The sequence below is a fragment of the Dermacentor albipictus genome, chromosome 2 (assembly GCF_038994185.2).
Source record: "Dermacentor albipictus isolate Rhodes 1998 colony chromosome 2, USDA_Dalb.pri_finalv2, whole genome shotgun sequence".
Lineage (NCBI taxonomy): Eukaryota > Metazoa > Arthropoda > Arachnida > Ixodida > Ixodidae > Dermacentor > Dermacentor albipictus.
The window spans coordinates 132,239,760-132,262,887 of record NC_091822.1 but is presented as its reverse complement, the minus strand read 5'-3'; the positions used below and the strand labels follow the sequence as shown (position 1 = coordinate 132,262,887).

The 23,128-nt window shown below is 44.4% G+C and overlaps 2 protein-coding genes across 2 annotated transcripts in view; both read right to left on the bottom strand.

Moving 5' to 3' along the window:
* Nucleotides 1–15,528, bottom strand: part of LOC135918845 (uncharacterized) — a 53,904-nt gene extending 38,376 nt beyond the window's left edge. Inside the window, exons 1-8 of the mRNA XM_070533987.1 lie at nt 15,428–15,528; nt 10,045–10,119; nt 7,600–7,779; nt 6,757–6,817; nt 6,053–6,183; nt 4,323–4,429; nt 3,672–3,829; nt 165–263 (exon numbers count right to left, since the gene is read on the bottom strand). Of these exons, the coding sequence (XP_070390088.1) occupies nt 165–263; nt 3,672–3,829; nt 4,323–4,429; nt 6,053–6,183; nt 6,757–6,817; nt 7,600–7,779; nt 10,045–10,094 (786 nt within the window). The 5' untranslated portion in view covers nt 10,095–10,119; nt 15,428–15,528. The remainder of the gene's footprint in view (nt 1–164; nt 264–3,671; nt 3,830–4,322; nt 4,430–6,052; nt 6,184–6,756; nt 6,818–7,599; nt 7,780–10,044; nt 10,120–15,427) is intronic.
* Nucleotides 15,529–19,465: 3,937 nt separating this feature from the next.
* The window catches only part of LOC135917832 (E3 ubiquitin-protein ligase MIB1-like), a 72,810-nt gene continuing 69,147 nt past the window's right edge, over nt 19,466–23,128 (bottom strand). The window contains exon 17 of the mRNA XM_065451437.2: nt 19,466–21,916. Within this exon, the coding sequence (XP_065307509.1) occupies nt 21,708–21,916 (209 nt within the window). The 3' untranslated portion in view covers nt 19,466–21,707. The remainder of the gene's footprint in view (nt 21,917–23,128) is intronic.

Sequence of the window (23,128 nt, the reverse complement as noted above, 5' to 3'; positions counted from 1 at the left end):
TTCCGCGAAGAAAGCAGTTTTGCATGTCGGAATTTCGTCTAAAAAGGCCTCCATAACATTGTGGAAGCAGGTGTGAGGAATAATTTTTGTTTAAATATGGTCTTGCTATACACCCTTCACAACGAACAGGTGTACAAAGTGGCTTAAAAGAAGGTGACACTGACCTCCTTTGAGTACTGGACCTTGTAGTTTGGTAGGCGCAGGTACCGGCTGTAGTTGTCACACTTGGTGGCGAAGGGAGCAGGCAGAGATACGATTCCTTCCTGTGACAACACCGCCCCCAGAAAAAGATCCAACTACTTGACCACTAAGATAACGCCATTGTGGTAACAGCAATTTTCTTAGCAGCAGATAGCTACGGTAAAAAATAGACACAATGAGTAGATAAAAGCAGAAATATCCAAAACAAAATAAACAGGCCCGTTAACCCCGAACTTAAAACGCAGACACTATAGCACGCCTGTTATATGTTGTTGAAGTTTACTTTTGTTTGATTTATGTTAGTGGCTCATGTCCACTATGCGGGATTGGCGAAGATTCGGATGGAATGAAAAGGTGATAAATGATGTCAACAAAACAAGAGAGATAACTGAGGTGTAATGACAGGAATGCAAACAAGAAAATAACGATATAGAAATTTAACTAGAAAGCGCCTGTAATACCATTATAGACTCTGGTACGGCTGAGCAAGCATATCCTTGTGACACCTTGTCGCTGTTACCAGGACTTCTTCGAAATGAGGAAAAAATGCTGTGCTGCTTACGCTTGGGCGTCGCATTCACCAATGCATATACGTTTTTGATAGGAATGGCTGATAGCGCCGACTGTAATGCCTGCGGTGCCGAGGAAACTATAGAACATCTACTGTGCTACTGCCCATCTTTTCAAAACGAAAGACATGACCTCTGCACAGCTCTCAATCAGCTAGATAGAACACCGTTCACCTTGAAAAAGATCTTGGGACCATGGCCTCGCATATCGCAGCTACAAAAGGCCACAAAAGCTCTGCTGCGATATTTGAAGGCTACTGGTCTGAGTGAGCGTCTGTGATCCGGACTGAGTGACCGAACGATATCCCCAGTGGACTTTCTCTTCTTCTTTTAATCTTTCCATCCCCTTTTCCCTTTCACCAGTGTAGGGTAGCCAACCGGGCTCACTCCTGGTTAACCTCCCTACCTTTCCTTTATCATTTGCTCTCTCTCTCTTGTGACACTGACTAAGAGAGGAGGCTCTGAAATATAACTTCACGAATTGTAAAATTCACTGCAGTTTGTGTAACAGTGATATTTGTAAAATGTTTTTTCTTGCATTTGGTTGTGAATCTGTGGCAGAATACAAAAAAACAATGACCAATTACATCATTTTTGCCACCGTATGGACACAGCTAGGATGTTCGATGTGAATATTCATGGCGCATACCCACGGCGGAGGACCTGCCAGGAATCGAGTAGTTAAGAGAAACGGATAAGGACGCAAGGCATTACTAATGTGTTGCCGCTTCCAGATAAACATTCAAGGGTGCGAGAAAAATGGAACTAAAAATCAATCACGAGACACTGTAATTAAAGGAATAATAGACAAAAGAACTAGTCCAGTAGCATAATCGGTTAGATTCAGTAACTCGCCCTCCTGTATTCTTCAATCTTGATGTCACCTCAAAAATCTTATTGAAGCCCTGCATACAGCAGAGATGACATCACCAGCTTCCAATAAATTCTTTCTCTCTGCCTATGCAAGCCGCACAACCTTTATTCCCGGTTGCGCAAGTGCCTCTGAAGAGTTATATCTATATCAATGGTATTTTGATCATGGTTGCACTTTACTACTTAAATTCGCGTAAGCATCCTCAGTCTTTTGTTATTTCTAAAAGTACACGCACCTTCGCACATAAATCAAAGTACACGAAAAAAAATGGAAATAAACGAAAAAAAAAGAAACAGCTTGTAGATGGTTATACTTCCACAATGTCGGTAGTTTACACCGTCAACATGAAAACTAGGTTACCGAACTTACAGTAACATTTCGAGCTGTTGTTAAGTATTTATTTCTCGATGGTTTGAGGAAGCCAGGGAAGAAAACACAATAAAGGCGACAGCACAAGCAGTGCCATTCTGTCGCTTCGTTGTGCAATAGATAGTTCTCAGATTCTGTTCGTGCAATCGATTTCTCCATGTTAAAATCGTTTTCATACAGTGATGCGGGCAGCATGTCAAATAGTAAAAACACTATGTACCACTGCATTGGGCGTCAACACTTAATTGAACCTTTCTCGCGTCGTTTACTTTTTTCCCAGTCATACGTTTTATGTGCTCTGTTATCTTGAATAGCGCAAAGAATGCCTTTAAAAACGTGGCATGGGATCTACCTAAATCTATAGAAAATTTTTTACCCCATACCGAAACCAGGCGAAGACCAGATGAAGCCAACGAGCTTACGACCCATAGCTCAACATTAACAGTCAAAAAACTGGCAGAGAGAATGATAGACACGAGAATACAGCATTAAATCGAATACGTAAAACCGAGACTGCACCCAGCGCCGGCAGGCTTTCGCCCAAGCATTGGCGTACACAGCCTACACAACCGCCTACGATTGCTCCGCAGACTAATAAAGCGCACGTCTCACAAACGGATACCAGACTATATTCTGGCTGTGAATATGCATGAAGCATCTGACAACCTGAAACAAGAGACCATTAGGAGGGTCAGGCAAACAAGAGGTCAGTTAGGAGGGCCAGACTACATTAAAGCCTCCCGCCCACCTCCCAAGCCGCTCTCCCAGCCACCAAAGCATGCTTTTATTCGTCTGGAGGCGGGAACGCCTCACGTGTTAGTCAAACAAAATGCCTTCTTTGATCAGACGTTACTGGCGGTTGTATCCGCGCACCAACTTGCCTTGCTACAAAAAAATCACAACTTGGGAGCAGGGGTGCTTGCTTAGTCTAGCCGCTCCGTAAATACTTGCTTCAGGCAACAATTCCTAAATATCCCTGCTCTCGGGCTACAATTCCCAACGACGCCAATAAGAATCCCAGGGTTGCATTGGCCGTAGCATTGCTTCTTGTTTGTGAGAGTCTTGTGAGAGTCGTCCCTTTCCTTGACGAATTCATTCATTCATTCATTCAGTCGACGACGTCCAACACAAATAAAATATTTAAAGAAAGTTTCTCCTGTAGGTATTTCTTTGATTTATACATTCATATCAAATTATTACTTTTTGAAAGTTAGCACGTTACCATTCCTCTAATTACTATATATTTATTACCACTCCTTTAATTACCTTTAAACTTCGCTAGCAGTTATGCCCACCTATGCTTTAATATTCGAAGTTTAATGAAGCCGAAGGAGTGCGAACTCAGGAAGACGAATTAAAATAGGGTGCGAAGAAGTAGAAAGAAAGTAGTATTTTCCAGGGAAAGGCTTTTTGGTGTCCTTCTCTTACGTAAGATTTAATTTAGTTATGCCCATTAAAGACAGCTTTAGAGATTCTTGCTTCACTAACAATCCCCCATTGCAGCTGAGCACCATCTTTCGCAACCAGAACAGAAAATTAACTCGAAAGGAAGCTACATCAACAACGATTGGACAATTCGCCAATGAAAGCACAACACGGAGGGTTTAGGCAATGTTGTTTTTGCGTGCAGTCCATTTGAATCGCCCTTGCCCACCGACCTGCACGATTCCGAAGACGAAGTCGCCTGAGGGCTTGAAAGCCATGGCGTGCTTCTTTCCCGCTGTGTTTGTGTCAACGTGGTGAAAGCCGAGGTTCATTTCGAATTCATCCATTTCTATGAGGTCGTCTTCGGGCCAGGCAAAGAGCACGTTCATCTCTGAAAATGCAGTCAAGACGAGTGAAACCCACGCATAATTTCGTCGCTGGTTCATCTGTAATTATTACCTTAATATCTATGAGCATTTCACGACAATGATTGAGAATGCACTGAGGTAAAGGCTTGCGTCTGAGTGAACCAGAGCAAGATTCAAAGTGAGAAGCAGACGAAACAAAGAAAATTTGCCTGTTGCAGGCGCTCGTACGCCAGACTTCTGCTCTGCAGCTTAAATACTGTACATAGTCATTTTTTCATATCGATCTTCTTCGAAGGATCTATGTACGTGTGATACCCAATGCTGCATCAAATAATTTATGGATGCATATACCTTTCATTTAAGACAGACAAACAAAGTAGTTTCGTGCTAGGCTTGAGTATGTTAAGACTTGACTTTAACCTCTGCTGTGTTTCTGAAATGGAGCATTAACGACGCCTGTTCCCTCGTCTAATGACACTTGAAGCTTCGGCGAATGGAATAGCCGTGCGCACAAACCGAAGGCCAGGACATTTTGATGGACGGTATCGATCTTGGAGTCATGCCTCCAATTCATGGTGTAACACATCTGGCTTGGCAGGCGGGAGTATGATTGTCGAGTGACGCTGTAAGAAAGGAGACACATGAAAGCAGTTATACGTGGGAAGGCCTGACATAATTCATGTTTGCACAGTAGCACGGTACTCTATGATGTAATGTCATGGTGCTTTGCCTGTTACTTTCACTCGTATGTAGATGGCAGTTGTAAAGTAACAAATAGAATGAGAAACGGTTGAATGATATCGGAACAATTTGAGTATCACCCTAGTTCCTCTCTCAGAAAGCAGCCACCTCTGCGTCCTAATGTGATGCGCCTCATAATAGTATAAAAATGGTCGAAAGGAAACGACAAACATTTGTGGGATGTGATGGAATAAAGTTCAATTAGATCATTCAAGTCAGTGAAGTGCGTGCAGAACAAATTGAGGCGCAGACATAAAATATGTCGACAGTAGACATCACCGGCAGGTCTCTTACAACGATGGCGCCAATTTATGCCCTACGTTTTCGTAATGTTCCAAATTACGGACGATCTGTTTACACTAAGAGACGCTTGTGGGGCTCTGTAGGCATATATTAATATTTCAGCTTGACCTAATCTTTACATTTAGTGTGCCCTTTAAGTTTTAGCGATGGTGGTAGGGTTTTCCCCTTCCCCATGTATGCATCTCTCACTTCTCAAATAAATTTTTTGAAATAAATTATACAAGTATTCATATAAACACGTTGAAGTCAGCGGGCAATTACATGTGTTTCATTGTGCTATATGGCACATTTATATCGAAACGTTGACGTGGAAGCTCTTGACAGGAAAGCAGGATTGTTTCTATGTGTTATCAGTATTAGCCTAATAATTACCGCTGAACGACAGAGGCGTCCGGCCAGAGTGACCACTTTCGCTCACGGTAAGCGAATGCGGTCTTGTTTACGACGAGCCACTTGTCACTTTTTGGAACCACACGTAGGAGCTTTTACGGGCTTGTTGACATTAGAGATATTTCCATTTGCTGAGCGGCAGCCTGATGCATAGCTTCCCCATAGGTCACATCACATGACTAAAATTTCAGATGGCCTGGAGCTGGAGCACTCATTCCTCAGTGCCATATTTGGCTACCAAAATGTAGCCTTATGAAAAAAAAAAACGTTGACGATATGTTTACGACCATTTTCCGTCAGTGTTTCGATGAATTTCAGCAGGCTTCAAGAAGGCGTATAAAACAATGTAAAATTACTAAGTGTTCCTTTTTTATCGTTTGAAGCGAACACTTCTTCAATTGTTTGTTAGAACGAGATGTTCCGCTTGTCGTAGGCTGTTTTTGAACAGGCTGGGCAGCTTATTTTGGGATTTCTTGAGGAGGTTGTCTGCTTGTTCGTGCAAATTCGTCTGGTCCCACAGCCTCCCCCGCAGACCACCAATAGCCCGTGTACCCCGTTAAGAAAATCACTCTAGATTTTCTAATCCAACATCACCATCTGGTTATACGCTGCTTTCAAATGAACTTTTCTTACACTTCCCTTTTTAATCTCATAGTTCTGTCTCTTCTCTTCTCGGTATCTGAGCTTTATCAGTTGAATGCTCATTCCATCATAAGTGAGAAACTTTTACTGCTGTGCAAACAGCGTTTGCATACGTAGTGCGATGCATGGTTGCTAAGGTAGGGGACAAACTAGTCAACCGTCTAACTTACTTTGGACTCAGGTAAAACTCGAAGAAATACTGCGTTGGGTTAACAAAGCCGATTTGCAGAACATCTTCAGAGGTGTGAGCTATGTCTCCAAGGTTGCCACCGGTTAGCAGCAGTCTTTTCAGCTCTTCTACCTGTAGAAGCATGAACAAATAATAACAAAAAAACTGAATAGGCAAACATACTGTAGATTTTACGGCTTGCACATTTGAACATTGGCCAGTCATTCGAGGAGTTGCGAAAATTTCGCCGCGCTTTTACTCGAGCTCAATAACACATTTCCGCATGACTTTACCAGTGCTTTCAACCTGTCTCTTTTGTGATTTCTGAGAGCTTCTGGTTTGTACGAGCGGCTTTTAACCCAGTACTATCCGTGCACGTCTTTATATCCCCCTCTCTTCCATTTCTCTCTTCCCCTTCTCCCTTCCCCCAGCGTAGGGTAGCCAACCGGACTATTGACTGGTTAACATACCTGCCTTTCTGATATCCGTCTCTCTCCTCCCTCTTTCTCTCTCTCTCTTATCCTGTCTCCCATAAATGGAAGCTAATAGAATACAGCCCTGATTTACAACTTCAGAATTAAGACTTCTATTTGTGTAGCGTGTTGGTTGTTTTTCGCGGCTTTCAGCTACAAGTAAAATCAGCAGTTAGCATAGACAAGTAGCTACTGAAAGAACCATGGGCCGATGACGTTTTGAAATACCTACGTTAGTGTTGTTGGTGTCGCAGAAATCCTGGTAGTGCTCGCAAAGCTTGGTCTTGCTAATCCTGAAAGAACGTAGAAAGGTGAAGGCGACCAAAAACTTGCTCTGTTATTTTTTTAGACGTGTGTTTGTTCGCTGGGCAAGTAACAGTAACAGTAAAATAATGTTATTCTTTAGTGCATTACGTCACCTTTCCATAACCTCGTTTATTTATTTATCGATACTATCAAACTTTCTTCAGATGTGTATTCAGCAGCCTTTGTCAAACGTTTATACTCTATCAGAAATTGAGTGGTAGTGCAGAGCAAGTAAGCGAGATAGTTATTACAAGCGTTACGGTCGTGCGTCAGCGTCATGTTGAAAGAGCCGGCGATCGCAGGAGCGCGAATCGAACAGCAAATCGCGCTAGCGGTCTGAAATAATTAAACTGTGCTGCCCGATCCCAGCAGTCTATTGGCAAACTGAAAAAAAAAGCTCGTTTTCTTTTCATCGCTTCAATTTGCGCCTAGGTGGCTTGGACGTAGCTACCAGGTTATCGAGCAAGACGAAGGCATCACCGAACTCTTTCTAAGCGGTACATATACGTCCTCTCGTCACACACAAAAAACAATGTTAGCATTTCTTTTAGCGTTTGTATTTTGGAGCGCGACTGAATGGTGAAGACCAGACGAAATCTGTCTTACCACGGTGATTTTGCTACTCGCTCGTGAATGGCTGAAAAGTGGGAGCCCACGAAAAAAAGTCGGAGGAGAGGAATGTCTTGCAGATATTTGACATTACTATAGTGAAAGCGCTCATTAGTTCGGACGCAGCGTGAAAAAAACAAGGCACTGACGAGACACGAACCAGTTGGTGACGCAGACCGAGAGGCCAGGAAAGAGGAGCACCTCGGTGCCCTCGATGCGAACGTCGACGGCGCTGGGAAAACTGAGGTAGTCCTCAACCACTTTGGATGCCTGGTACAGGAAGCCTATGGTCATCACCATGAAGACGCCGATGCGCAGCAACCGCACGCGATGCTGGAACCTGAGCATGGGCGCAGTGTTGACACCCAAGTTCGACATATCAGCAAAGCGTACATATAGGAAGAGACAACTTAGCTAAAGAAGAAGAAAAACGCAGTTGCATTTATATTTCCCATAACGAACTAAAGGAAAAGAAATAATATTTAAGTACCGTTACTGCCATGATACGCATTTTTGCATTGACATGACATTTGCATATTTTCGTTGATATCTCACGGTTATTTGCATATGGAACAGTTAAGACTGTACTTTGTACGTGCCATTTATGAACGGCAGTGGATACTCTTTAGATTTCACAAATGGAAGAATGACTCATCTTGTCTTGCGCTGCATCATCTGGCGGAAGTAAGTTCTGAAGAAACAGCAATACTAGACCGACATCATGATTAGGATACGCGTGAAAACTCTAACCCTTTCTGTGTAAAAAACAAAAGATTACAGTGGACCTCATCTCACGATGACTGTTGATAGTAATGCGATTAGCATTCGAACAGTGTAGCTACATATCGTCTTTCTGAAGTCACCTTTATTTAATATCTGAAGAGGCCACTCTGAGAATTCTATCGTTTCGGCTATATATTACGTACTCCAGCATCGTCCCACTGAGCAGTCTCACTTGCTTGCCAAGAGGGACCAGGACAATGGTGGCATGACGCCGACTGTGTGACTCCGACGTCGTGACGACGATGGAATGGCGAAGAATAAGGTTGATTGTACGACCAAAACGGTATGACGACAATGAGATTGCGATTATTAAATGACGGCGATCGTATTACGACTACAGCGTGATGACGATGACACGCAGATAGTGGAATGAAGACGAGTGCATAATGATGATAGTTTGACAACGTTGGCATGACGAAAACTGGATGACGAAGCTGGGATGACGACGACGGAATGACGACGATATCATGACAACGGCGGCTTAACCGCGGTTAAATGATGACAAGATTTAAAAAGAGCTGGCAGATCACACTCCCTGTGGGAATCAACGTTATGCGAAGCAGTGTGTGGGGAGTCTACCGAGTTAACGAAAGGAGCACGACAGCACCAAGACGTAGGCGGCTGTTTCATGACCTACATGACGCGTATGTTATGACACTCATGGCATGACCTATCATTTACGTCGCCTACACTCTTGTCATACTATGCCAATTTTGGCGCATGACGACGAGGGTATGACGAGGCAGACGACAAAGCTAGAATGATGATGATGCAACCGCCATGAAGGCATTACGGCCCCGAGCACGTAACTAGTGGCTCAAGCTATAAGACAACTTATGACCCATGGTTACGACTACTTAGGCATGATGACGACAACTTAGACATGATGACGACGGCCCCAAAACAGATCACAAAGCTGAAATTGTGACCACGGAACCACCCCAAGGGCATTACGACTACGAGCACATACCTAGCCCAAGCTGAAAGACAACTTTGACCACGGGGTCGGCGTAAGTACATTAGATTCAAAAGGCCTGGATAGGCAAAGAATGCTAATCGCATTAAATATCTAGTGACAATTTTTCAAGTCAACCATCTATGACTTCACACGAAAAACAATTCGCATTCTGGAACTCATGTTGCCGCTACTTTCTATCTTTCGGACTCATTTATTTATTCTTTGTTACATGGCTCTACAAAATGTTCCTGCTGTTTCTTCGTTTCGTTGATAATGCCACACGCTTGCGGTACCGTGTTCGATAAGCCTCTATTTCTTTATATTCCTATGTACGCGTTTTTTGGCTAATAAAATTCAGTTCGTAGTCAGCTCTTTCCCTTGTACATCTTTCCGCTAACCCAACACCTATTTTCCAGGTATTCGGTGCGTTGCACTGGATTCGCGTCATTGAACATATTTCTCCTATTTTACAGTACTTACAACTCTCTGCGTCTTGGTTTGCAGAACAGCTTAAAACCGTAAATCCGGTTTTCACATTCACAGGTGGACCCACATACTCATCCAAACTTAATGGCCGCCACGGAGGCTATGGTGACGGGACAGTGCAAGAGTCAAAAGTTTTTCCCTCAATAAATACGCTTTCAACTCAAACAACCACAACAAACTGCGGCACTTGTTTTGTTTGTGATTCGCACCAAAAGGTCATCAGTACAGAATTCCAGAGGACTGACAGCCGGATAAGCGATTCCACAGACGCCAGTTATTATTTATTATAGAGCGCATTTGTTAGCGGTAGAAATGCCACATATATAGTTGTTAATTTTTTTTCGTTTCATTCGCACGACAAGACTTGAAACATCTCACTTTTTCTTATCGCCATTGGCTCCCAAATCCAGAATCCAGCGAAGCGTCATTTTCGAGCAGCCAGTTGTACACGATCTGCACAAGCAAAAGTGTAAGGAGTGCTCTTGGTGCTGATTAGAGCAGTACAATTAGAAGGAAATTATTTTTTTGTTAACTGAAGCACACGGCTACGCGAAAAATAAAGGGGGGGGGTGTATTCTTCATCTTATCCAGCATAGGAACTCTAGAAAAACGTAACAAAAGGTATAGCGACGAAAACGTCTTTATGTTGAAACTGACCTCCGGGCCTAGATCGTTCTCGCATTGCCTATATCAGGGAACGCAGGCCTAAAACCATTATATGTATAGAAGAGGAGTGAATTAAAATGGAGGCTATGAACCCACGCCCGGAGGCCATCCCAATCAGTAGGTGATACTAATCTTCGCGAAATGTGCCTTCGAATGCATCGCGTGTGCCGCATCGAGCGCTTCTTCTGTGCAGTTGCAGTGTCGACAGGGTAGCCTTTCCTCTTGTTCCTCACAGTTCTGTGGACGCTGCCGCCAACTTTCTACGAGGTGCGGTGTGAGTGCGACGCCAATTCGGAAGCGCCGTAAAGTCACTTGCTCAGTTCTGGTCAGGTGTAACAAAATAGGTGAGAATTCATCATCTGTGTTGTTTTTCGTGGGCTAACTACTGCAAGCGAGAGAGCGAATTAATCAAAAAGAAAGAGAGGAAGGTTAAGAAGATTGCACTAGCTTTGCTGCCCTGCACAATGAGGGAAGTGAAAGTGGGAAGAAAAAAAAAAGAACCGTTCAGTCAGTAACGCGAAATAGTTTAACGCACAGAAGTATTCAACTGTCTCGTGCGGTGTTTGTTGGCGTGAACTTTTGCAGATGCGAGCCAATAATTTTCTTTTGATAGGCAAAATAATTGTAAGGAGTATTCTGTTGATGACAGCGATTTGTAAAGATTCAGTTTTTCTTGCTCCTGTCATCTATCTGGACTTTGCCTGCTGCCTGTACTGAAACAATCATTCCGCTTCTGACTGCTGGGTTCTTTCAGATTCTCTAAAGCTTATAGTTGGATTATCTCATTCATAGGCCTCACGCTTGATGCTTCAAAAAAGCAAGACGACATAAGCGCTATCCAGTAAGAGCGAGATAAACACTTCATTCGGCCTAATTATGCCGGTGGACAGACCTTCTGTTTCGATTCTAGCTGGTGTCATTCTTCAGCGATAGGCCAAATAAGTTCACCAAGCTCTGCTGTGCTGGTAAGGTGAGAGCCAGAGTCAGCTACACAGCCAAGGGAGTGAAAGGGAACAGGAATAGGGAAGAAGGGAGCGGCGGAAGGCATGGCGGCGCAAGTGAACGAGAACAGGTGAAGAATTAGGGTGCCCCTCCCGAGCACGAGCCGGTTTATTGCCGCCACGGACGGCGAGCTGCGGCTTGTGTGCTGCTCTCTGCCCACGTGCTGCTTGTGACACTCGCTGGCTGCAGTGGAGAGAGATCGTCTGTGCGCCGCTTCTCGAGCTGCTGTGCGCTCTTGACGCACAGGAGTCACGATGCCTCACAGAATAGGCCTCACGTTGTCCTCGCAGAACAGAAGACGACGACAGCGCCATCCAGTGAACGTGAGAAGGAGCCGACCGTTATAAGATGCTGACCAAGCAAAACGAAGCATCGACGCTCAGTCATTGTCGTGTGCATGTAGAGAGAGAGAGAAATAAACTTTATTGTGAGACCAGGCTTCTTGAGCCCAAAGGTGGGTGGCCTCCTCAGTCCAGGTAGCCATGGCTCGCTGCCGCCGCCCGAGCCCTGTTCACCAACCGCAGCTGGCTGTCAGGGTCTTGCGTCACCAGCAGAGCCTCCCACTGGTCTTCCAATTCTTCTTCTGAATCCGCCTCTTTCTGCATGTTATCGCCTGGTGGCGATGATGATGGTGGTGCAGAACCAGCATTAACTGAGGACCGTCTCGTCAAGTGCGGACGTGCGTGGTTCACCACTCACGTTAGGCGCTGTATTAGTAAAAGAAAGCGCTCTTATTCAAAAGCTAAACTGTCGACTTGTGATGATGCCTGGAAGTGCTGTAGGAAAGAAAGTTATGCAAAACCGAAATTGAAGCAGCTAAAGACAACATTTTTCAATCATGATATTTCCCACATACCAGCAAACAACAGAAAAAAGATTCTGGAAAGTAATAAAACCCGAACCGTCATCGTCAGACTTCCTTTCCATAATGGAAGACGAGTTCTTTCCCTCATGAGAGGTCGCTGCTGCATTAAATTCTTTCTTTTGTTCTGTTTTCACAAGTGAACTTCCCCTACTGGTAATATTCAGTTCGGTTCTGTTACCTCCATTATGAATAATATCATGATCACTCAAAAGGGCTCTGAACCTGCTTTTGATGGTCTTTCTGACAGCTCGGCTCCCAGTCCAGATGGAATCTGCCCAAAACTACTAAAGATAACTAAAACAGTGATATCTTGCATTTTCGACGGTCTTTTTCATAAATTTATTGATTCAGGAAGCGTTCCTGAATCAATAAATGGAAAATAGCTAAAATAATTCCAGTCTTTAAGTCCGGTGACCCATCATCTGTCTCTAACTACAGACCTATTTCACTGACCAGTATTAGAACACTATATATAAACTATTAGAACACATCATATCATCAGCAATTATGAAATGTCTAACAAAGCCCAATCTTCTCTTCATTAACTAACACGGGTTCCAACAGGGTCGCTCACCTGAGATTCAGGTATTCGAGTCTCTGACTTGTACCAAGCTATTAATGAATCATCACAAATAGAAGCCATATCTATAACGCCATATTTATTGTTATGGCGACGGCTATTGAGAAGGTAACTCATAACCGTTTGTTATTGAAACTTCGCTATTTTAATATATATAGCAGGGCTACGAACTGGATTAGCAACATAGATTACTTCTTGGCATAATCAAACACCACAGGGCGCTGCAGCGACAAGAACACTATTTTTTTTTCTGCAGAGAGAACCGATGGGCAGCTAGGTTACCGGATTATTGCTTCTAATAATTTCGAACGCCTCGATAATCTCCCTAATAACTTGATCGGTGTCTCTTGATATCACTTTTGATCTGTTAAGCAAGGGTTTACAGCCACAGCGCTAGCAGTGTGCAGCTAGATGGCCAGCCTGCCAGATTGCCAACATTGTTAGAACGCTCCCGTAAGCGATCATTGAGGCATCCTCCCGTGTTTCCATTATATTGCTTCCACAGTATAAATATATACAGCAAACCAATGCTTCCGGGCACGAAACAAAGTGTTATCGGTGTTTTTTATTGCACCCATGAAATTTCTCTGCACTATTGTTTACTTTGACGCACAAACCAGAGAGATTGAAAGGGGCTGAAAAAAACAACGTCAGTGCCGACACGTTTTCCTGTTATCTTCAGTGCTGTGCCTTCGTCCACTTCAGTTGTCCTACGTGCTCTCTTGCCCTTTGTCTCAAGTCATGCAGTAGCCCACCAGCATTCTTTTTTGTCCCTGATCACTTATAAAGCTACCAATCATTTACATTTACACAATCATAGCGATTACATTGATTACATATCTTAACTTCACAAATTACGCCTTTTTTATGCAGATACAAGACATTACACTTTTCGCGTGACGGACACATTCTGCTGTGGTACTCACCAAAGAATTCAGACGCATTAAAAGGCACTCAGACAGTCAGAAGAGCATCTATAGATGCTTTACTGTGAAGTCCCTATGTGAGAAATAAAACACGCCATGTTTCAAAAGCACAAATCACGGCTCCCACGATCGGTTTTATGGCATTCAGACCTCTGCTACCCACCATGTCTTCTGCAGGCACAGAAAATATACAAACGTCAATCGAAGATTCTAAAAGGAAATGCGACGTTTCCACATTAGCAGCAAAAAAAAAAGAAGAATAACTTTACATCGGCTATTTGATAGGTATTAGGACTATATTCACGTCTATACTCACGATTCTGTAGTCGAAGTTACTGTGACGATAGTTTATACCATCCTTACAGGGGCAGTACGCTTGTCGGCTAGGACGCACGTCGTCATCAATAATAGCAGAATTAGCGGTAATTCAACCAGCCATATATTTTACCAAATATGAGACACAATAAAGTGGGTAATTTGCACGGACTCTTTATAAGCGTTAGCTTGTCTTGAAAATATTGATGACAATCAACCACAAAGACGAATAATGAACGTGCACAGTACTAAACAGTTCAACACAGGCTACTGAAAGAAATCACGAAGTGATATTACAGCTGGTACCGGGGTATGCTGGCATAGCAGACGGGAAAGCAGCGGACTCAAAGGCAAAATGGCCCCGTAAAGATTGAGTAATTCAACTCATCCCTTTATCGCTAATGCAAGGCATATTAAACGTACTAAAGAAGGAATTGTATACGTCAACCAGCTTTCATTAAAAGACTAAGGAATCGATTCATTACGAAGTGGACCCCCAACTGGCTGTAGAACTTTCGAAAAGTGCCGATACACTAATTCGTCGACTGCGCCTTAACACCGCATAAACAAAACATTTTCTATATCGCATAAAAAGGAATTCATCTCCGGCTTGCTCCTCAAATGCGCCGGACGCACGGGGCAAATATGGCAGCCAGAACAAGAGCTATATACACTCCCTCGATCCTCGCCAACCTTTCTCACTCGCAAAATCGCTGGGCCATCGAAAATAACACAGCGAAAAGCATTGAACGCACTCGAACATCTTTGCGAACACGCAGGCATTCTTACCGATTACCATATGCCGCACTGAATAGCAACACAATGTAACTAGGACTTCGTTCCATTATTTGTAATTATTAGCGCTTGTGTATTACGTGTTATACACTTGTGTATTAAGCTGAAGCTCACTTTGACTGGCATATCTCTGTGCGTGCATTATTTTATCTGTGTCTATGCACCGTCTACCTGCTCAACGCAGACGGCGTCGCGGCCGCTTCTTTGTGTTTGTGACTGCTAACGAACTCAGTGTGGTGCGACTTGCCTTCGTATTTTATACCTATATGTCCGTGCGTGCATATATCTGTGTGCTGTCAACTTGACCATAGGACATTGTTGCTCTTCCTTTTCTTATTACATACATATACTTTCTATATCACTGCTTCTGCTATCCTAAAGACGGTAGCAGTCATCATCATAATACCGACTACATCTTTCTTTCATTCCAATTAAAAAAGAACGAAAACTCAAGCCCTGACGTGTTTTCTTCGACTGACATCGGCTGAATTTCCGCTAGGAAGCCGTTACGTTAGTACATTATACAGAAAAGCATGGCAAAGAAAGTCAGCTTTTAGAATACCCAGGCAGATACGTTAAGGAGTTATTTAAGGTCCAACAGCATCACCGTACCTTTCGTAGCTCGTCCTCGCCCCCAGTAGACAGCGCGAACTGCACTGAGGCTGCGCGCGGAAACTGAACTAAGATGGAGCTCGATCAGTGGAAATGTATACTAGAAAGTTTATTATTATGCTTATTTGGTTTGCACGAGTAAAAACCAATACAAATGACAAAAATAAGTAGGAAGAAGGACGACAAATGGCAGCAGTAAGTAAACCCCATCCTCGTCTCTCCCCTCTCCTCACCCCCCCCCCACAAAAAAAAGAAACGAAAAAAAAAACCTACTCAGCTAAGACTCAGCAAGGTAGGGAGTTGACATAACAGCGCACGGTGCAAGCAAAAAAGCTTTCAGTCGACTCACAGTAAACAAAATCCTGTCGATACCCTGGTCGTTTGTGCGCGCCTGAGTGGGAGTGTGAAGGCTGGTGAATTAGCCTGCCTGTGTGGAAATGCATCTGCGTAGACGTCGTTTCGCAGTGAGCGCACAAAAGATACACGCTTCACAGCGTTGGCGAGGAAGGTGCGAGAACTTCTAATGGAGATTCCCTGTCTTTGGCCGGACGGCTCGCGCAACGTAAACACTCAAAGTGCTGCACGGTTCGGACCGTAAACACACACAGGATAGCACCTTGCGTGAAAGCGGCACACAAAGCATTACGCCGTGTGTTTGTCTCTCGCTTACCCCCTTTCACGCCCATTCGGGCTTCAGTTAAGGGAAGCGAGAACGCCTACGTCATTCTAGTTGCGTTGGAAGTGTTGCGAGAGAAGCGCGTACTTTTGGTGTGCGCGCTAAGTGGTGCGTATTGATCAGTAAATTACAGAACTTTTCTTTTTCTTGCTTGCAATGCATCTGCAGCTTGTCTGAATCAACTGTAGTCTTCTTTCAGACAAAATGGTAAAATCTGTGTGAGAAAAACGGTTGATTCCAGGAGGCTGATGCACATAAACTGGTAATGAAACTCACAATGCTCTTCTTTCTCGTCTAGGTGTCACAGAAATGTATTCTGTGGGGGGGCGGACGAATGAGTGAGCGGACAGGGCAAAGGACAGACGAGTGTTACAACACAGGAATAAATAATATCAAAGTTTTTTTTTCCCCACCCGTCGCTCCAATTGACTGACTTCTATCGTACTGCAATATTGGTCAGCGTCCGCACCTGACAGTAATGAGGATGAGCGTGAAAAGGAGGAGAAGTAGATAGAGGAGGTCATGGAGTTGCAGTCTGCAGGCAGCCCCAAGCCCTTGCAAGTAACTGCCGTCAAACATACCAACCGGGCGCCAACTGTGACACGCTGCACTACCACAGTGTCGCGAAGCCCGCACCCTTTGCATGTGAAAGGAACTGGCGCGAGATTTCGATCAGCCTTTGATCCCCGGGGGATACGGAAGCCGCATGTGTCCCTCCAGGTTTTACAGCGGCCGGCTTAGAAGCAGTAAGCACTAGCCAAAACTTGAAGACAGTAGTCGCGACAGGAGTGTTAAACGTGAAGCCAGGGAGACAGAAGTCGCACACTGGAAAGGCGCCATGAACACTTAGCCGGCGAAAGGACCTTTCGAAAGCGGGCACTGACCTACGAAATGAGGGCCTTAATTATGATAAGTTTATGTTATTTAATACTTTTTGTCGACTGTTATGACTCCTTTCTCTCAAACGACAAAAAGGAGTTAATTGAGGGACGAACTTTGTCGGTCATGACGATTCGTGCATGGCATGCGGGAAATGGGTACAAACCATGGAATATATATATATATATATTATATATGTATATATATATATATATATATATATATATATATATATATATATATATATATATATATATATATATATATATACGCGCTTCCAAGAGCAGCATCCGCATATATATGATATTAAATTATATATATTATAATACAAATTATATATATATATATATATATATGTGTGTGTGTGTGTGTGTGTGTGTGTGTGTGTGTGTGTGTGTGTGTGTGTGTGTGTGTGTGTGTGTGTGTGTGTGTGTGCACCTAGAGGTAAATGCGGACGTAGCTGGCCGGCCTCATGGAGTAAGGACCGCGAGGCAATGAAACGTAAAAATTTGGAGAACGCTTAAGCTCCGCCTTTAAGAGTGGAACGTGAAATCATTTAAAGATCGCTGACTGCTTCTCACGCTTCCCGGCAAGTGCAGCTTACGTAACCATAATGTTTACCGGGAAACGCTGGTGCCGAACGCTATACATGAAGGCGGGCTTTCTGGTAGAAACGCGGCCTCTTGCGTGGGCCTCGATGCGGGGGAGGCGAGCGACATCTAGAGGTGTTGCAAGGAACCGGGCGCGCCGCTCCGCGCACTCTCAAGATCTGCGCGCGCCGGTGCGCGCAAATCGCACACGCTGTGGCCGGTCTATGAATGGTAGAAACACTGGAAAAAGGCTTGCTTGAGTTTCCGCGTAACAGAATTCTGTTTTCACATATATTCAAATTACAATCCAACGCTATCATGTGTGTAGGTTGTTTAAGTCCCGCTTCACGATTTTTCTGCGTATTTTACCTTGAGAAATTCCCTTGGCTCAGTAACTTCCTTGCGCCATATGGAGGACCTGCGTGCTTGGGTATGCGTGGGTCGAAATTTTTTTTCCCGGAAACAACGTCCGACGCGGGACACCGACCCACGTTTTCCGCGACACGGGGCCTTTAACGCTACCGCGTTAGTAAAAAGAAGTCAGCGGGGGAGACTACTATACAAGATGCGTCTAAAAACAAAGTGGCGCGAAAGAAAGGCAAATAGTGAAGGAAGCTTTACATTACACACACCAAGTTAGCTTAGACTATAGAATTTAGAATGTAGAGACGAGGAAGACGAATGGCTAAATAAGGAGTTTCATGGTGCATTGGCACCACACTGCTTGAAAGAGGATACTCATGTCGCGAATTTACTCATCGTGTCTATACTGGTCTTTGCACTGCAGTAAAAGAAACATAGGATAAGCTGCACGCCTGAGTGAGTGGAACGATGAATACCAGTGTCACATGGGCACTTTCCATCGCGATCGAACCCAGTTGAGATCAAATGTCTCGTTCGGAATTGGCTGACTTTGACAATCTGGGGTGAGGAGTCAATTAATTCCATCCTGATGAAGCTCGATCGCAATTGAAAGTGTAGCGCCTCACGAGTACATAAGAAAGCTTGGCGTGCAAATTGCACTAGCAACGTGTAGTCGACCAAGGAAAAAATAACCGAAAAAAAGCGAATGCATTGTCCAGTATTGATGGCAGAAATTCTTGTTCTTTCTGTTGTATGAATGGTGCAAAAAGCACGAAATTAGCAAATGCGGGAATCCATTTAGTGTCAGAACAGAAGAAAATGGGAGCCCGTAATCATTAATCACTTTAGGCACTGAAGTACCGCACAAAAACAGGCGACGGCCAATAGAAAAGGTGAACATAGTAGACACCTTTAATATAGCGTTCGGTGCCTTGCGCACATGAAACGCAAGCATGTTGCTTATCGTTACGCTTTGCATGACGTGAAGTCCGAAGCAGGAGCCGCTATATCTGATAAAAACAATTTACGCACATAACGCGCTCGTGTTAGCTTGAGAACGTGATTCTTGGACCCTGTGTTGTAATGATGCAGCGGATGCTAAACGAATCGGCCATCCCTGGGAAGAGGTGCCACTCAACCCTTTATTAAATTCGATTTCCTCAAAGTTTCTAAAATATGGTCGTTTACTTTTTATTTCAACGAATTCGTTTATTCGTGTTTTACCCGATTCTTGTCCAATCACCCATAGTGTGCATGTGAGCCAAACATTCAGAAAAACCAAACCCAACTCAATCCGAACTGAACCCAACCAATCCCGACCCGATTCCGGCCCAACCTGACTAACCGACCAACAATTAGTTCCAGCGGTTTTTCATTTTCGCCTATGGGTGGCCCTGCTCTTGTATAAATGAATAAATAGCATCTTGTTTGTTCATAAAAGACGCAATGAAGCTATTTACGGAGTATTCTGTCCAATGAATTCGGTTTCACGATGCACGTAATAGGAAAAGTCAGATCATAGACCGAGTGTCTCGCAGCAACAAGGAGAAATATTTATTTGGCCCCACGTTAACATATACATTAAACATTTGCTTCTCCGTGTGGGAATATGGTGCAAGAACATCAAACAAGAAAACAAGCTTTACAATGGTGCAGCCTACCGATTTCACTGCAGTGAATAAACAACAAATGGAGAAAAATCGACAGCAAATTTGAAGACAAAGAAAGAAAGGATGCAGTTAAGGCAACAGACCAGCGAGACATATTGTGACAACAACGAAGCGTAATTCAAAAGCCATACAAACAAATGCTGTTTGAGAGGGACACATACAAAAATAATTGGTTGCTCAACGTAACATTGCTTTTGGCTAGAGGTGGTCAAACAAACGTTTTGGGCAAAACTTTATCAATTGACTAAGTTACGCACCACCCCCCCCAAACACACACAAACAATAATAGAAAAACAATGCAATGTCACGCCAGATCAAAAAGCATCAAGGAATAATGAAATTACTGTAATCGTATACACTGACAGGATGTGAATGTTCACATGAACACGATAAAACCATTTACAGTGATAGCGAGCGGTACACTTCGGGCCAATATAGCCGAAAAAACATGACAATCAACTCCTTATTGAAAATCCGCTCGGACAGCGCTTTATCTCGGTTATCAAGACTTCACGGAAGCACATAACGTTTTCAAAACGTTGGCACGTGTCGTAATCAGCTAGACTTGCATATAATGGTTAAGAAAAAAAAGTTAAAGGGAAAAAGAAAGCTCGCATCTAATTAACCGCGTAGCCTTCTCTTAATTAAATCTGACTGTGGCTCACTAGAAACACTGCGTTGCAGTATACTGCATTTTCTGCGTTCCAAATATTTATTTAATCATATGGCACCATGGCTTTCTTTCTGCTCATTCCAAAGCTTCCGTAAAAAATACATCATTTCGACCACATTAACTGTGTTTCAAAGCTTAGCCACGCTCCTCTTTCAATCATAACTGCGAGAAAGAACTTCCCTTGGAATAGTGTTTGCCTCAGCTCGTTGGATGCACTTTGCAAGAACAGGTTTGTAGCGGGCAACATGAACAGAAAGGTGTCTGTCTTTTTCCCATCTGAAGCTATCAGCGTTTCTTGGTGGAAAGATTTTCTTGCAAAACCTTTTTTTTTAATGTTCAACCACGTAAATTCAGAAAAATATTTTCCTTTATACTGACTTTTTTTGCGCGCGTTTTTTGGTGCAGCGACTGTGGCCGTTTGCAGCGCTACCACAACTGAGGTTGAGTGCTGTTCGTAGGGAGTGCGCTCGAACACGATAGCAAGAACGCCCAATACACCGAGTGCAATTCCTTTGCGAAAACAGTACACGCAGGTTGTCATATGACTGAAACCTTACTTCTTGCATTATGGAGCGACTTCGGTTGCACCTCCAGACCTCAGACTCGGGTGTGGTTGTCGCCCTCCCGAGTTTTGAGCGACCCAACGAACCGGAGGCACATTCACGATTACATGTACAGTGGCCCTCACGGCTTTACACCTGTCGTTTCACTGAACCCAGGCAGAGCCATTGGTGGCGGCCTAGCGAGAAAGGCACCCGCAATCGGTCGGCGTGGTAGAGGGGAGGGGAGGCGACATCGCGGTAGAGATCGAGAACGGAGAGGGAGTGGTGCTGGTGACCAATGAAACCAATGGGTACGGGCGTGGTGGAAGATTGTATAGCTGATTGGCGGCGAATTGAAAAACCCCATACTGAAAAATTTTCACACTATGCTCAGGCGAAACTATTTCGGCATGAATACTCACGGGTTGACTCTGGATTACGCGTGGTGTGCATATAGCTTTGTGTCCATTTCTCGGTAATTGCGCGTAGTGTGTGTTTCTTGTACTATGAGAGATTGTGAGACGCTGATTTTCAATTTTTTGAAGTGTTCTTTCGCTCCGCGTTCTTCGATATTATTTTTAGCTACAATTTTGGGATAGCGGGGACTTCAGAAGGCAACCTTCTCAGATTGCTGGGATAATTAAACGATAGGAGAGACACCGCTAGTAATCCGGAGACAGCCGCAGCAAAACAACAAGACCTGTTCTTCACAGATGTCAGTCGCTCTAGAAGGCGTTGTTTATTTATACTAGAGCTGGCTGGTGTACACAGATTGGCGTTCGTTGTTTAATTGTATCTGCAAAGGCAGGCGTTGTTGACCTATAGCCAACAAGATCCGCCTGCTCGTTCTCCTATTTCAACGGCGTCCATATTTTTTTTCTAGAACTCTAGAACAGGGTGATCTTCTTGGAGATGGGTTTACGGCACATGTGGCAGACGCTGAGATTTTCGGCACAGGTGGCACAAGAGGTATGACCGCATAGAAAAGCCACGTTGCGCGGCCGTTCCATGCAGATTCCGCAGGTATTGGACTCTTCCAGTTGTTTCAGCCTGGACTCTAGCTTCCTTCGGTCGTCGCTGAGTACGGGTCTTACAGCTGCAGGAAAAGAGAGAGAGGGAGAGCGAATAAGTGCCGGTTACAGGGAGCCAAAAAGTTAATGACAAGGTAAGTGGAAATTGCTGCTTACAAATGGATGAGCGAGATGAAAAGTGAGTGATTAGGTTTAGCGTGACATCGTATGGTTTTCTTCACAAGTAATATTCACCAATCTTGAGCCAAATGAACGAAAATACAATTTTGATTGAGTACCAGTCTAAAGTAAGATCCTGCTATTGACGGCGCATGCGCGGACCGTGCTTATAAGGTTAGATGACCTCTGGAGACGAGCGTTCTGTTTGGCTGCACAAGCGACGAAGCCAAGGGGACGCACTGTCACGATTTGCAAAATATGCTCTTCGGAAATCACGGCAGCGTTCTGGCCGTCGCCGCTGAGATGAGCGTTGTGCGCGAGGAGCTTTTTGCCGTTTTGATTGAGCGGCCGTGCCTGTGCATTGCACACAAGGGTGCGTGCAGTGGTTTGAGTGGAGCGGATAGTAAAGGTCAGGCTAAATCTATCAAACCGATTCGGTGGGCGCTTAAAAGACAACCCCCGGTTCTCCGTCGATCTGATCTCGAGCACCGATCCAGGTGAGCCGCGTGTAGCGCCAGCCTTGTATCACGTCTGGTATCTGCTGAGGCATCGTTCTTGCTCAGCAATTGTCTTGTACTATGCATCGCGAAATACCCCCTCCGCGTATTGTATTTAGCACACCGTGCGAGCTGCTCGAGCACAACGCTGGGTATCGCTATCACTTTCGATGCTTTGCCTTTGGGCACAACCGCAATTTTTTTTATCTTTTTTTACTGTGTAGTGAGATGGAGCCGTGTGAAGTCAAATGGCCCACATAAACAAAAACAAAAGAAAAAAGAAGCTTGCTGCCCTTCCATTCTGTGAAGAAGGATGACCAGCGAAGCTGTGTATGTGAGCCCCTTAATGGCGCCCTGCACCTCCACAGCGGGTCGGCCCGGCACCACACTATCTTCGGCATCTGACCATGTAGGAGGAGTGCTTAACGCCTGGTTCACCACCGCCGTGTATCGGCCCCCATTGCACTGTCTCCGGGAGCCGCCCACCTATGGGGAATGCTTAACGCCTGCGCCACCATCGCCGCTGGTCGGCCCGGCATTGGGCTATATTCAGGATATTTTTCTACACGGAGACACGAAATTGGGGAAAGTAGCCCGTAACAGCTTCGCTGTTAAAGATGA